The following is a 15,973-nucleotide window of genomic DNA, read 5'->3' as shown; positions in this document are numbered from 1 at the left end:
TTTTAATTTGGCTCTGAAAGTCGTGAAAGTGTGACAGCTAGTGTCACCCAACAGCGATGTGATTCAATCTATTGGTAGGAGCAAAAAACTCGCATATAGACTTAGTTTGCTTGAAAACAATTAAGTATACCTCAAAATTGTATTTTATGAACCTTTGGCAGCTTTCATTTCCATCACAGAGCAAAACAGCAGGGACCTTCTCTTCTTCTGTCAAGCACGTCTCGTGTTTGTTTTAGTTGTAAGCTTGGCATGAGCGAAACCACTACAGTTTGTTTTACAACACTGGCCTGTCACTTTTGCTGGAACAGACCAAGTTTTCTGCTCGACTGCGATGGTTTTTCAGGCTATTTAAACAAAGGTGGGGAGATTGTGGTAATAATACTTTATTTGACATTTTGCGAGCTCTAAACGACCATTACGTTAATCATTTTATTATTAAACAAAACCTAATGAAGCCTGCACAAAGTGCATGTGGTTCCAGTTTTCGACTTTCACCGGCACGATTGTGATCGCGTGCAGTAACCAGTGTTGTGGGCGTCCCTACACCAATTGAAGATTACCGAACGTAGATTGAAAAATTGTTTTAAAAATTTCTACTCGCTTGCCAGAGAAACCGCTGCAAGATTGGACACTTCAGGCGGTATGCTTTCTATTGCGACACAAAACAGAAAGGCGATGAAGGACAGTAGACAGTCCCTTCAACGTGAGTCAAAGATCTTGTGTGGCGCATAACCTCTGGCAATTTCACTCCTTTTTTTTTTTCAAAGACTATGCATATATAAATGTGTATGCCTTGCAATAAACCAATCGAAAGTAGCGACTACCTTGTGTAATTGTTTTGTCTTCCATTCCACATGTCATTTTGAGTTATAATCTGAAGTTATGGATCCTTTCCAACCCGCCTGATCACGGTGCTCACTAATGATGGATCACACCACCACATGGAGGTCCAACAGCTGCCCTACTTATGTGGGAATCAGCGTGGACTCTCCAACTATGGCAGAATGCACTTAAGCATTCGTCACCACATTCAATAATCACGTCGAAGCGTCGTTTCCTCTGTTAACCGTTTATTCACCACCAAATCTTTGCTGATGGTACTTTTCCTGAGTGAACAAGCTGCATTTGGGCTGAAAGAAAAACAAAGTTGCTGACAAGGAATGCTATTTTGGGCTGTACCACTTTCAACGACGGTCTTCAGGTTTCGGTCGAGCTAGATGCTTTGGCATTACTGGGTAGGAAAGAAAAAAACACTGGTCACAACTTTGAATGGCATCAGATGCACCAATTTCTTGCCAAGATTCTCATCAGAGCACCCCCGAACCGAAGGGAACTGCTGGTAATGTACAGTTAATAAAATGAAAGTCTTCCCGTAAGTAGGAGTGCAGCAATAAATATTTAAGGAAGACAAAACGCGAGAAATTGCTGCCCCACATTGTACAAGCAACTTTCAGCCTTTGCTAGACGCGAGGAAAACTGCTACAAAACACAAGTTTCACAATAGCGATATAACGCAGAAAAAAAAGCTATCAGCGCGAAAGAGGACTTTAATGCCGTAAATACGGCAAAGCATGGGAATATATTAGCAAAACTAAGTATAACGCGTCATCAGTAAAAATGATGAACCAAACACTCCACACATCATCACCGTCGCAACAACTCAGTAATATCATGTGTGATGAAGTTTCATCCAAAACGACACCGGAAAATGGTCAAATCGGGGACGCCATCAAGGTCCTCTTTGAAGACGGAGAAGCCACCTCAAAAGTGCCCAAACTTAGAACAGGCAAGACAGAAGTTTAGGAAAAGGCTTGAACATCTAGATGAGCAGTCGTCGAAGGAATGTCACTGGAGCCACCATTTTGATGAAGGGTCTTGCCTTTGTCTTAGAAACTGTACAGCGCACACAGATGGGTACAAATGAAGAAAACACCAGACACAATGCTGTGTATTGTGTCTTCTTCGTTTTTCCCCATCAGTGTGCGCTTTAAAGTTTCTAAGATGCAATACCAACTGGTCCACCACGCTAGCTTTCATCTGAGCAGCAACTACTGTAGCGGCAATTTATGTACGCCAAGGTCACTCTCCTCCACCCTCAATTGAGGGGAGGAGGAAACAATCTTGTGTGGGATTTGAGAGAGCGAAGACCACATGGGAACGTTGCCAAGAAAAGCACTTGCTGCCCCTGAGAAAGACAAGCCCTTTCATCAATATGTGGCTCCGGTGACGTCCCCCGTTAGAAGACGTCTCATCGCAGTTAGAGCAGGTTTCTTTAGCAGCAGGACTGAAATACGTTAATGAGTGAACCGACCTATAATGCTGGACTTTTATTACTGCCAACAACAGTAATCGGTGAAGTTTAAAGTTCCCTCCGTGTCACATGTTGGGAAAACACGTTACTAAACATGCAGTCATGACCACGAGAAAAACAGGTTACAAGCGCATCACCCACTTTGACCCCCGCCCGACAATCACGACTCGATGCAGCTCGTCCTGCACAGTTTTGCTTTGGTTCGACAGAAGTTCCGATGAGCGAAACTGTGGCCTAATTCTCTCAGTCGGACAAAAACATTGCATACGCACCCACGCACGGAGCACCAACAGCACACGATGTGACCCGCACACAACAGTCCCGCTACAACTTGGGTAGGTGCTAAACAAACAGCACAGCGGTCTAGCTGGGTCTCCAAAGTCACACCGACGCTTGGCGTAACACATTTTATTTTTTTTTTGCCAAGGTTTGTAAAAGCTTTCCAGTTTGCATGGCAAACTGGATGGAGTTAAGCTAGACCAACGTTGACCTCGTCAGTCAATAAGTATGACGCCCTAAGTTATCCACGCTCTGTCTGACCGGAAGGGAACTGGCCCGAGTGCAAAGCCAATAGTGCATCAGCAACGTGCGCACTGCTTTGCAGTCAGCAATACCAAAGCCATGTCTCCTCGATGCAACCTGAACCCTTCAAGGGTGGCTAAACCAACCCGGAACCACGCAAACGGCACACACATGTCAATATCAACACTGCTGAATTAAAATATGAAATTCGTCCATTCGCGACGTGCTGCTGACGCTTCGCAATCGTGTGCGCAGTTCTGTACGCCCACGTCGTAGGCGCCTTTTCGGAAGCAGACGCACACAGACACACGCGGGTTTCGGTAGGCTTTCCTCAATCAGCACAACTATGTCGACGGCTCAAAGTGAGTTCTTGCGACTGTCCCATCGTGTCCGAGTCGGCAGGCTGTCGCGGTTGACTTGTTCCGTTTCACTTGAACGTCGCAGCACGCGAGTCTCATGAGGAACTGGCTGGCTTTCTTCTTTACTAGCAACCTCTATATCCTAGGTTGGTGTGTTCAGTACAAAATCTAATCTCGGTACGAAAATCTTCTATCCGAGGCATTTGGACGTGACGGGAAGTGTCGTGAGCAAAACGTGTTTCACCTGTGCTAAAGCTGAATTGAAGACTACCTTGGTAGTCGGTGTTTTCTATTCAACCGTTTCTTTTGTTGTTGTTGGTGGTGGTGGTGAACACAACTACCTTGGAAGTCAGTGTTCTCTATTCAACTGTTTCTTTTGTTGTTGTTGTTCACCGGGGATCTCTTTCCGGCGTTCTTAGTTGACGATCTCGGAGGCTTCCTGAGAGGACGGACGCTTGCGTCATGGGCGTCGTGCTAGTCCGAGAGGTTCTCGGTGGCGAATTCCGACGGCGGCCGCTTGGCGGCCGACGTGTTTTCGAGGATGAGCGACTCCTCGCCGAGCACGGAGCAGAGCTCCCGCAGGCGGGTCTCCATCTGCGGAACGCCCGCCAACTGTGCCTCCAGGTTCTCCTTCTCCTCGCGGAGCGACAGGCGCGTCGACGTGTCCAGCAACTCGAGCCTCCAGCCACCCTCACCGTCAAACTGGAGCAGGTGCGAGTGGAACTTCCTGCGTTGAGAGCAGAACCAAAGAACCATGTACGCATGCAGACAAACCAGCGTAGATGTGTACATGTAGACAAGACGTTGTGTACCTGTCCTTGTCATTACAATCCTACCTTGACTAAGACCCCTGACGGACGGGCGCTCTAAAATCCTTTACGTAAGGGGGACATCTTCCGGAAAGGCATTCATGCGCAATGATACGCAACAAAAAAGTATCTCCATCCCAGCAATGTTCCTTTTCGTTTTCAGGAAGGCAGGTCCCGCATATACTTTTCAAACGTAAAGGGTGTTCGTGCGCACACAGCATGCACAACTCAACAATATAGCCTTTCAGCGGAGGCTTCCCGGGTACTGCCTTGTCCCCTCTGTGTGTTATAAATATGCATGACACCCCCAAAAATGCACTGCCGAGGCAGCGACGTCACCCTTTGTACGGCCGCCTTGCTAGCGCCGCCATCTTGAATTCCGGCAATGTCATTTGCTTTGACGATAGCGTGGTGCATTGTAGCCGCCAACAAAAGCCCCAACTAACGGTGTGGTCTTTTAAAATGTTTTCTCTCCTGCTCGTTTAACGAGCAACGGTTGTTTTTTTCTTTTCTCTCTCTTTCTCTCTTTTCTTCTTTACTTTGTTTTTGCGGCATTCATCTGAGAAAATGGAGCTAATTGCGGAGTCAACGAAGCACCTAAAGCACCCGTCATCGGTGCAACTTCTTTCTTGAGAGGGTTCTTCAGAGAAACATAAGGGGGTTGACTGCAAAGTACTTAACTTTTGCCTTTGTGTCAGGGGTACGACTATTTTGCGAACATTTAGTATGGATCTAATAGGGAGTGTCGATGAGGACAAAGAATACCATGAAATAGCACTTGGGGTTGTCAGGTTATGTACCAAATAACCACGCAACCACGAGTGGTAGCTTATGGACCACATAATAATAATAATAAATAATAATATCTGGGGTTTAACGTCCCAAAACCACGATATGATTAGCAGACAACACATCCTACGAATCCCTCCTGCAATGCCTGCAGAAATCGGGCCTTCCCGATGAACATGTACACTCAAACCTCATTATAACAACGTCGCATCCGACAAGAAAATAAGTTTATGATGAATGAAAATAGCGCGAAAAAACATAAAACGAGACGCAATATTCGCAATGCGCTTGTGCTGTAGCCTTCTTCATCTCGTCCTACAGTTTTTTCGCGCTATTTTCATTCATCATGAATTACCAACTCGCCCAACAGTCTATTCTTCTAAAATAAGTTTGTTATATCCAAAAATTCGTTATAAACGTATATATGTGACCCTGTATCTATGACAAGACTACTCTTCATTTACTTCGTTATAACCGATAATTCGTTATATCCGTGTTCGCTATATCGAGGTTTGAGGTAGTTTCCTTTATTTGTTATCCCAGGCAGAAACTCGCGTGGGAAAAATGTGTGGGACTCACCATAGCGATGGCCTGTGGGTGATGGTGAGCAGAGAGATGCCGTAGTCCTTGGCAGCCTGGTAGATCTGACTCTCGACGTCTATCGAGACTGCGCTCGTGCATTCGTCGAGCAGCGCAAACTGGGGCCTGCACGAAACAACACCACTTGATGTCACCACACCATTCGTGCTAAAGATCGTCTGCGCCAACTACTAACAGAGGAAGTTCACTTTTAACTAGGTTGGTTATAATTAAGCAGTTTTTTTTTTCACGAGCCAGGACGTAGGCCTAGTCAGGAAAAAGTTTCGTCTGTTTCCTTTTGCCTTATCTCGGTGGCATGTAACTGTCTTGTACACATGCCAGAATAAAGTATTATTATTATTATTATTATTATTATTATTATTATTATTATTATTATTACGCACTATTCAAGCAATACTGGCAAGGCTGTAGAACTCCTAGTATGATTGAGTAATTTTTTAAAATCTTTGAACATCGCATGAAACATGTACTACAGCTTTGACCACTTTAAAGGGACACTAAAGTGGAACAATGAATTGGTTTCGAGTGATAAACTGTACTCCGAGAACTCTAATGTCGTCAAATGAAACGCGAACAGCGGCAAGCATTCACAATGGTATAGTGCGAGTCGTCCTGTCATCACCATGGACAGGTGCATATCCCGTTTGGCAGCACTGTGCATATGCTTGCCTGTCCATGCTGGACAGTGCGCGCTATACCACTGCAAATGCTTGCCGCTGTTATTTAAAGGCTGATCATCATTAAGATACTACTAGGTTACCTGTGGTAGAAAAGGCGAGCCATGCCCATTCGCTGCTTCTCGCCCCCCGAGAGGATGTCCTTCCAGTCTCCAACTGCATCCCATCCTGCAAGAACAGTGGGAAAGAAAAGATAAAGATAATTTACAACGATAAGTACCAACATATTTTCACAAGTAAAACAAAGTGCAAAAAAAAAATACGACAGTTTCCACAGCTCCTCACTGCCACAACAAGGTTGTGAGATGGGTAAGCATGCTGGTTGTTTTTCATCATTTGTGTGTGGCCTCCGCGATTAGCTCCGGCTGTGCTTTGTTGCACAGGCCGTTCCATTCACGCGGGGACAGCGTAATCAGAAAAAGCAGTGTGACAGCCAGAAGAGCATCGCTGATTGGTCACTGACCATAGGCTAAGGTCGCCATCCCAAGGCATGTTAAAGGGACACTAAAGAGCAAAACGATTTTTCTCGCATTAGTAAAGTAGTCTTCCACGATGCCAAAAACACCACGCTTGCTGCGAGAAGACGCTTAATAAGCGAGAAAACGCGCAAGAAGAAAATACAGGTGGCGACGCCACCTTGGAATTCCCGCACCATTTGCCGTGACGTCACGTATTTTTGACGGCGCCAACTTGGGCCTACATAGCTCCTAACCGGTTAAATCGATGTACATTGTCCTCTGAGGGGGCCAGAGACTTGACATAACGAGTTTGTGGAAATTTCGTCGGGCCAGTGGCGCCAAAATACGTTAAATGCTCTTTGAAATGTTTTACGTCACGAATTACAAAGTTTGGCGCGAAATTTAAAAACGAAACTTTGAACTTGGTTTTCTCCTTTATTAATAAACTTATGGTGGTGAAATAATCTGCACAAGAGTTCTCCGAGCACACTTTATCAATCTAAACCAATTCATTGTTTCTCTTTAGTGTCCCTTTATGGAGCTAACAAAAAGATCACATCACGGCTGGGCTAGAGGGGAGACGCGACACGCGTCGTGTTTCCTCTCTAACCCAGCCATGATTACTCATTACTCGTGGGGATAGCGTAAGTGGAGAATGTGGTGCAACAGTCAAGCAAGCATTGCAGAGCCATTTTTAAGATGAACGGATGCCATGAGTGAGCCATGGGCTAAGGTTGTTACTGCGCGGTACGTTAAGGCGTTAAGAAAATCGCACTTTTTCGCTTTTCAACGCACCGAATGGGACAGCCGGAGCAACGGCATGCTGCCAGAGCTAATCGTAGAGGTCACGATTTAGGTAACCCGGTAGGGAGTAGATACCAATAGCACCATAAAGTAACTTCACATCGAAGTCTCGTCACCGAACCCTTGAAGCTAAAGCCAACTGAGCTTTCGTCCAACCATGGTGCTTTATGTACAACAGCTATGCAGCAACAGCACTCTGAAATTTTTCCGCCTGCACTAAAGTAACTTGCAGCTTCTGGTGATGTCTTAAAGGGGTCCTGCAACACTGTTCAATGTAATCATCGAATGGCTACATTAAAGGAGTTTATCGCCTCATGAATTGACTGCTGCAACAATTTTTAGAATCCGACAAGTACAAGAGGTGTTACAGGGATTTGCAGCACGCTTCAAGCGCGTTTGCTCTCCTTTCGTACCAGTGAGTGCGCTGAAAGCTACACAGGGGGGGAGGGGGAATGACAAGGGGGTAAGAAGCTACGTTCATTTGCCAGCACGCGTCATGACCTTGAGCACTTCCTTTTCTCTTCTTCGAACGCGTGGCTTACTTTCAGTGTGATCGGGAGTGCGCGCGCAGGCATGTGGCGGAATCCTGCGGCAGCCGCGGTAACTATGGAGCTCACAGTGCTCAAATCAGCCAATGGCCATGGACTTCGTGTTTATGGCGCAGTCATTTGGGTTGATGGCATCACTTGTGAAGAGAAGAGCGAGCGATTGCTAGCTGATTTTGAGAATTAATTGTAAATTACAGGCCACGTGCTGCGCTATAATATTTGGCTCGCATGCACTCGGGAACCACGGCTGCCGATCGGCAGAGTTTTGCTCACCATGCTGAAAAATTGTTGTTGGGCCCCTTTAAGCCAAGCAGCACTGTCGATGAAACCAACAGCTTCACTACGAAACACTGCAAGCAACTGATGCTGTGAGATAGTTCAGGCGTATGTGTGAGGCAGAATCCTTGCACATACGCCTGAACTATGGCTTGTGTGCGACCCCCTAACTACACAAAACCTTGATGCCCATGTACAGAGGCAAGGGTTTTGGAACATGCGGACAGGGGCAACAGGGAACATGCGGACCGGGGCGTTTTTGACAATCAGTTCAACGATATGTGTTACATTCAGAGCCAACTTCCGAAGCAATTGCAGCCTTGAGCAGTCTTTGAGTCCCTAGAATATACCGTTAGACAAAATGCAGTCAGTTGCCGAAGTGAAAGCGTCGTACAGTACCTCCTTCCCTGATAATGATGTGCTGCAGGTGCACAATCTTGAGAATGCCCTCAAGGTCACCGTCGTTGAAGCCGCGGTTCCTCATGTCCTCCAGGGTGTCTGGGTAGATCACCTGGTCCCGTAGCGTACCCAGCGCCATGTACGGCCTGCAGGAAGTCACACAAGCATGATGGGAAGTACTACCGCAAAATCGTGAGCAAGCACCCCCCCCCCCTTTCAGCAAGTCAAAATTAAGGGCAAAGTGGAGGAGGGGGTGCTTCCCCAGAAAGTCACCGAAATTCAAGATGGCGGCAGCAAAGCTTCTCCCCAGAACAAGACGGAGCGCATGTGGACTTCCTCGGAAGTCTTCTCGCTTTCGTTCATGACAATGCGCATTACAACAACGACTCACAAACACAAGAAACGTAGTCACAAGTTCGATAAAAGTTTTTCTGGTCAGGCATTGGATGAGATGAAACATGGTCCAGTCCACAGTCCAGCTCAGTGAATGAGGAACCCGTATGCGGTTCCAAAACGCCAGATAATCTCATCAGACTTGGTCACTGATAGTGTTTCATCTCAGACACAAGAAATGCAATGGCAGTGCGATCAGACCGTAGGAAGCATGGCATGGAAGAACCTCTGATGATGAGCAAATGCAACAGCTGTAAGTGACAAACACAGATCTTGGAGGCCTCACTTTTGCCAACTACATTGTCATAGGTACCACCTTGAAATACAGATCTCGAAGGCCATGCTTTTGCTATGGGACCCTGATAATCGTCATGGGTGTTTTGCGCGAAGTTCAGGGTGCGATAATTATGCGGTGAGAAAAAAAAAAGGAGGAACTTTGACGCCAAATTTCTGGTGCAGGTGCTTAGAGGTCGGGCTGCTAAGCGGGATTGGATGACATTCAAGCAGGCCAGTGCTGCATGGACGCGGTGCATAATCAGGATGTGGAGGGGGAGAGGGGGGTGCGTGGAGGGGGGCACTTTCCCGGAATGGCGTGGAAATTTGAAATTAGCAGTGAAATTGGAGGGGGCGCTAGCTTGGAATTTTACGATAGTAATGAAGCTATCTGATTAGTGAAAATCCTGAGACTGGCTCACAGATGATGATAACGTTTCAATAATAATTCTTTTGCATTGTTAATGACTTGCATAATATGGTGTCTTTTGCATTTGCATACACGTGCTTGTATTTACATGTTATACTCAATTCTAATCGGAGGTCCCCTGTATAGTCTGCAGACTATGGGACCTCCTTCCAAGTTTGTATAACCACTTCTGATACCTTGTCACGCACAGTAAGCTGAAAACTGAAACTGAACAGGAAAAAAAACAAAGAAGAATGAGCTATAAAATACAATAAATCACTTTCTTTTCTGAAATTATGGGCACATGGTATAACCATTTATACTTCACATACCCAGTATTACAATGAATCCTTTGCGTAAGTGTTAATTAAGCGATACTACCCTAATGAAGCTATACAACTTTTACATGATAACACACACACACCTCTGGGGTATGTAGAACATCTGCTTGTTTGGTGGCCTCTGCAGCTGGCCATTGTAGAGAGGCCACAGACCGCTGAGGATGCGGAAGAGAGAACTCTTGCCGCAACCGTTGGGACCCGTAATGAGAAGGTGCATGTCTTGCGTCATCTGCAGACGGGAAGCGAATGAGAACAAATCACTCCAGACCGGGTACCACAAGCACAACATGCTGAATACTGGGCTTCCCGAATAAACTATACACTAGTATACTCAAGTAAGGGCTGTGTCCACATAAAATCCGTGATCCCAAATCGGCAGCCCAGAAGCTGGATTACAAAGAACACTGAAGGGAGTGTTAATGCAACCTGTTCTTCGATTATGAGCACCCGGCATGTAACACATGCAGGCGTCATAGTGAGCAGCTTTAAAGTCACAGGCGTATGTCACAGGCTTCAAAGTCACAGACATATAGTCACAGTCACAGGCATATCGAACACCACGGATGTCATGGACTACGTCAATGAACGTGTGGCAAACTAAGCATGAGTAGCAGTGACAGTGAAAGGGGAGACAAAATGAACAAATGCGTGCTGCAAGAATGCACGAACGAATAAGTGCATCATAAAAATACAAAATATAGTTCGCTCTTTTGGTATAAGTTGACCAAGGGCGTCGCACACAGCTGGAAACTGGACCACAGTGGGCCACTGCCATGTAAGAACCAGACCTCATTGAAAGTGCAAAAAAACGCAGTGTGGCCCTCATGCAAGTGTGCGCCATTTGTAGCGGTTTCTTTCTTCAGCCAGTTTATTCATTTTGCATAATTGCACGTTCATCATGTATCAAGGTCCAGAAGTACTAGAATCAGAGAACAGGTGGCAGTGAAGTAAAGCGCGAGTGTAAGAGAACAGAAAAATGCAACTTCAATAGTGCATAACAGTGCAAGTACTGACAGTTTACTTACTTATTCATTTAGCAGTAGCTAATTCATTGGTACTTTGAAAATTCAAACTCAATTTTCCGCCAAGAAACAACTGAAACCATTTCTAAAATAACAAAATGCAATCAAGTTTTCAACTCAAAGAAGGGAGTTATGCAACCACTCTTTGTGGTTGCAGTACAAATGGGTAGTATGTAAACAAAATATTTTCACACTACAAATTAAACGACAAAACTTTTAATATCGGAAACAAGATTGCAAGCGAGAGGTGACAGTAGCGCGAGCGAAGCTTTGGAGCAAAGAGCTTACTGTGAATGTGAGACTGGGTACGACGACATCACAGTTGGGTGTGACTATGGGCACGTTCTCGAGGACGATGATGCCATTCCTCTCAATCACAGTGCCTGCACAATTTTGAGGACACAATATTCAGAAATCTAGCGGGCTACGACTGCATGAGAAAACTCTGATATCCTTCGAAAGGTACACTAATTAAAGTGAAACACTGAATCAGTTTAAGACTGATAAATTATTCTTTGGCAAGTCCATCTTAGTTAATTTCGCGACCATAGATTCCTTATAGAAGAGAAAATAAAAGTCAGTTTCATTATAAGCTTTGCGTTATAACCACAAGACCTGAATGTCTTCATGACATGACGGATTTCAAACAAGACAGTTCAATAAATCATCACATTAATTTATTTATTATTTTATTTATTTACTTAACTATTTATACAGCAGTCCTGTTTAGGGCTATTGCAGGAGTACGAACGTTTATATGTCAATATGACAACAAATAAAAATGCAACAAAATAATACTAATGATAAAGCACACTCACAAAAGAACAATGATAAACATGAAGTAGTTTTAAGATGCCCTTCAATTGCAACTAAAAAAATCCTTTAGATTTTGTCTTGTACTTTGGTCGCACCGGCTCAATAAAATTTACTGTAACTTGCTACGTTAAGTCCGTGGCTGCCTTAGTACGCAATGTAATTCATTTTTTGCAATAAACCATTATGAAGGCCTTAGCACACGCTGCCGAAATCTGTGAAGTCATGGCAAGTTGGCACTGCAAGCTGCATGAAGGTGGTGTCTCTACCCGTATTTTCTCTAGCGACATTTCTCGCTTACCAAGTGCCTTCTTCTTTCCAGAATAGACGCATGGTAAGTATACTTTTCAGAGTCATAAACCGCTACAAAATTCAGCTGGCATTTCTTTAGATATCATGCCCCAAAATGTTTTGACAGGGACTGTAGTTGCAACAGCTTGTCATGCAGGTGCATTAATGGTGACCTAACATAGTTCATGATTAGCAGTAATCAAGGGCAACACATTCGTACTGATAACTTCACTGAAATCACACAGTTTTACAAGCGAGAGACTGGTTAAGTTTGCTAAACATGTCATTCCTGGCGCAATGCTTGAAACATAAAGAAAGGACAGAGAAGAGACAGTGAGTCTCCTTTGTCTCTTCTCTGTCCTCTCTTAATGTTTCAAGCATTGCACCAGAAATAACATGTTTAGCAAACGTAGGCATCAAATTGCTTAGGAACAAGTTCTTATAGACTAGTTAAGCACTTATTTATTGAGATTTGAATGCGAGGCCCTCACAAAAGTATGCCTTGACATACAGCTGACTAGGGTTCACCCCAGAAATGTTTGGGGGATCGAAATTTTCGAAAGCAGGGGAGGTGGGGTATTAAATTTAGGAATTTCATGTTTTAAGACTTCCCGTTTTCGACACACGTCCACATTTCATTTCTGGTCACCCAGTTCTGGCATCTACGATGCACATAGAAAATGGAAGCAAGGGCGCTTGTGCTCTAGCACTGGCACTGGAGTTGGCGATCCTTGAACCACGAGGCCACCTATTCATACTCCTTTTTTCGTAACCAGGAGGCAGGAGGCACGGCTCGCTGGCGTTGCATGCAGACAGTATCTATTTATTGGTTCCTCAGGCGCGCATTTCAGAGGGGTCAATCGGAACAGTGGGTGGTCTATCGAAAGCGGTGGGCGGTGAACCAGAGTGGTGGGCGGTGAAGCGAAGTGGTGGGCGGTGAAGCGAAGTGGTGGGCGGCATTTCCACCGCCGCCCACAGTGGAGAGAATCCCGCAGCTGACATGTACTCCAGAAAGTCTAACGAATGTAACAATTCTCCTTGTGCGAACTTACAAACTTGCTAAAAGTAAAGGTCAGGCCACTAGAAACCAAGAATGTCTGTGTGCGACACTGACCCTTGATCTCGGGCATGCCATCTTTGAAGGTGAGGGCCTTGAGGCCAAAGGTCTTCTTGGAGCAACCATCGTTGGAGATGGCCAGGGTCCGCTTGTAGCGGCACTCGCTCACGTCCTCGAAGACCGAGAGCATCTTGGACACTCGCCCGGTGTAGCCGGCCAGCTCGGTGATCTGCAAAAATGCCGTAATTGAATGCAGTTAAACCAAGTTTGTCGAGCGAGAGCGCTCGGTTGTGCTTGCTTTGGGAAAGGACGAGACCATTCGTTTGTAGAGACTTGACTTCATTGCATTTGTTGGTTTAGGCAAGGACGACAAGATGTCTACACGCTTCGACTACACGTCGCAACAAGGGAGCCAAAGTGTTGCAATACAAGACAACACATACAGACGCTGCTCGGCATGAACGAGCAGTGAACATGAATGCAGCCAGCACCTCTGACAATGGCGGCAAGAGAGATTGACCCTGAGCCGCTGTTCGTCTGCGCGATCACGCGGCACAAGCATTTCGCTAAAACTATTTGGCCGGCATTGACCTTGGCTTAGCTTGAAGGTCAGATTCGCGGAACCAGACGTTTTGCTGGTTTGTAGTTGGATAAGTAGAGCTAATGCTAGAATAAACCACACGATGAAACACCGGGGTAATTTTTTTTTAAAAGGAAAAAAAATGAAAACAGACATTTGCGGAATTTTGTCACAGCCACTTACATGAAATGGCATGACAAGTGCACCTCAATAATTCATTAATGAATGACCCTGATAATTTTCTTAGTATTGAAGGACCTTGGTATAACACTGTCAAAGACAACTGACAAATGTCATAATGTCATTAAATATAATTTAGAAATACAGCATATTTATGACGAATTATTGGTGCTTATTGAGAATACTGGCGCAGTTTCAATTTGGGGGTGGGGTTCGGCCTAAATAATTAGGTGGTCAGTGTCACTAATCGCGCACAGATTTCGCCTTGAAATCACACTTCACAGCAACGCGATCCGCACTGCAGTGAAGCCGCTCCACACTTCACCCAGAGCAAAGGAGCATGCGGTTAAAGCTCAGCATGCGATACAATAATGTTGCTAGCGCTCCAGTTTATGCGCCAACGACTGTGCCTGAACCCTTTCACATATTTTGACGCTGCTAAACGCGATTAAACGCCCAGGCTGTGCCTGTATTTTTTATTTATTTTTTAGGGGGGGGGGGGGATTCTGCAAGTGCTCTTTGCCGCAGCACTCGTTTAAGCGATAGCTAACATGGCCGACAACTCAATGGAAGTTTAAGTTAGGCACAGGCACCCTATTTGGTGTCCTTATGCTATTTTCCATCCTCTCCCCATCAGCTCATTATCACCATTTGCACGTGAATATGGGCTTCAATATAACTAAATATAACTATACCATGCGTTATACACGAGGTCCGCCATATTGTGCAAGGCAAATAAAACTGTGGGAATGAGCATCCCGTATCACCACACCGGCGCGCAGTCGTGGTCACAAACGGGAAGCGTACAAAACACGGACACGAGTGGAATGAAAACGACATGTTAGCTAGGTCAACCTCGTCTCAGTCACAAGTTTACTAATACAGCATTTCCTACTTACCGCGTGGTTCTGACTCCATTCGTTAACTTTAATGGTGTTTTCGGAGGCACACACCACTACCAAAAACATTGACCTCTCATATCGAACTTTGCGGATCGCCAGATCTCGGAGTCCATGCTGCAACTCCCGTTGACTACCTAACCATTGAAGAGATGGCGCCACTTGTCAATAAACTAATGATGAGTCCAGGCTGGCGGAATGGACGGCGACAGCCGCGGCCCCTTGGGCCCCGACCTAGCATCCCCCCATGTCCTGGCTCCCTTTCCCCCTTCCCTACTACTCAATAAAGTTGTTTCCTCCTCCTCGTTACATTACAAAAGGCGCCGCGACGCCGCGACGCTTCTCTAAGTGATGATCACGGCAATGATGATGTTTCGCAGAAATGCGCGGCAACACAGAGAAGAGAAACACGTAGGAAAGAAGTGCACCAAACGCCATAAAATGTACAGGGCGTTCCCGCATTGCCAAAGAACATAGCCCCTAATTAAAAGGTGCTGCGTGTCGTTTGTTTTTTGCAACCTGCAGTTTTATCGTTTAAGTTACAACCGAAACTCATTAACCGAGCAGAAATTAATTAGCCGTGAGGCACGGGGAGGGAGGGGGTAATATCCCTGACCAGTGATCAACAGTTGCAGCTCTCACCTCCTTGTAGGACGACATAAGCCTCTCCGTGGCATCTCCCCCGGCAATCAGAATGTTCTTAGCCGTTGTGATGAACTGCGTCCTCGTGCTCACGCCGTCATCGTTCTGGAACGTCTCCTCTGCAAAATATAAACAAAACAACAGCGAAACTAGGTCAGCTGAGTTGCACTGCCATGGCCGATTTGCAAGACGGTGCTTTACGGACGGATTCAACAGCAAAAGATAATAGGCAGTTTCAGAATAGCGTACGCAAAGCTTTGCGTTAGCGTTTGTCGCCACTGCGCATGCGCTAACCTCTTGCGGGGCCCCGTTAAGTGACGGAAATAGCGGGCGACCGCAAGGACCGCTGACTTGGCGTACGCTATTCTAAAACTGCCTAATAATAAAAATCACAAGGTCCCTTTTGCATTCAGCTAAGTCGACTCGAAGGCGAAAGCCATCTTCTTTTTCTTTTCAATCGATGTATTTAGGGCGCCTACATGAACGGATGAGGATCCCTGCGCACGCCTATGCCTATATTA

General features: G+C 45.6%; 1 protein-coding gene across 1 annotated transcript in view; it reads right to left on the bottom strand.

Moving 5' to 3' along the window:
• Positions 1 to 1,053: 1,053 nt before the first annotated feature.
• Positions 1,054 to 15,973, bottom strand: part of LOC119407156 (ATP-binding cassette sub-family D member 1) — a 98,388-nt gene continuing 83,468 nt past the window's right edge. The window contains exons 3-10 of the mRNA XM_037674021.2: positions 15,453 to 15,571; positions 13,209 to 13,380; positions 11,279 to 11,373; positions 10,052 to 10,197; positions 8,553 to 8,698; positions 6,151 to 6,235; positions 5,370 to 5,495; positions 1,054 to 3,919 (exon numbers count right to left, since the gene is read on the bottom strand). Coding sequence (XP_037529949.1) covers positions 3,667 to 3,919; positions 5,370 to 5,495; positions 6,151 to 6,235; positions 8,553 to 8,698; positions 10,052 to 10,197; positions 11,279 to 11,373; positions 13,209 to 13,380; positions 15,453 to 15,571 — 1,142 coding nt within the window. The 3' untranslated portion in view covers positions 1,054 to 3,666. The remainder of the gene's footprint in view (positions 3,920 to 5,369; positions 5,496 to 6,150; positions 6,236 to 8,552; positions 8,699 to 10,051; positions 10,198 to 11,278; positions 11,374 to 13,208; positions 13,381 to 15,452; positions 15,572 to 15,973) is intronic.

The sequence above is a fragment of the Rhipicephalus sanguineus genome, chromosome 10, assembly GCF_013339695.2.
Source record: "Rhipicephalus sanguineus isolate Rsan-2018 chromosome 10, BIME_Rsan_1.4, whole genome shotgun sequence".
Taxonomy (NCBI): domain Eukaryota; kingdom Metazoa; phylum Arthropoda; class Arachnida; order Ixodida; family Ixodidae; genus Rhipicephalus; species Rhipicephalus sanguineus.
This window is presented reverse-complemented; position numbering and strand designations above follow the sequence as displayed.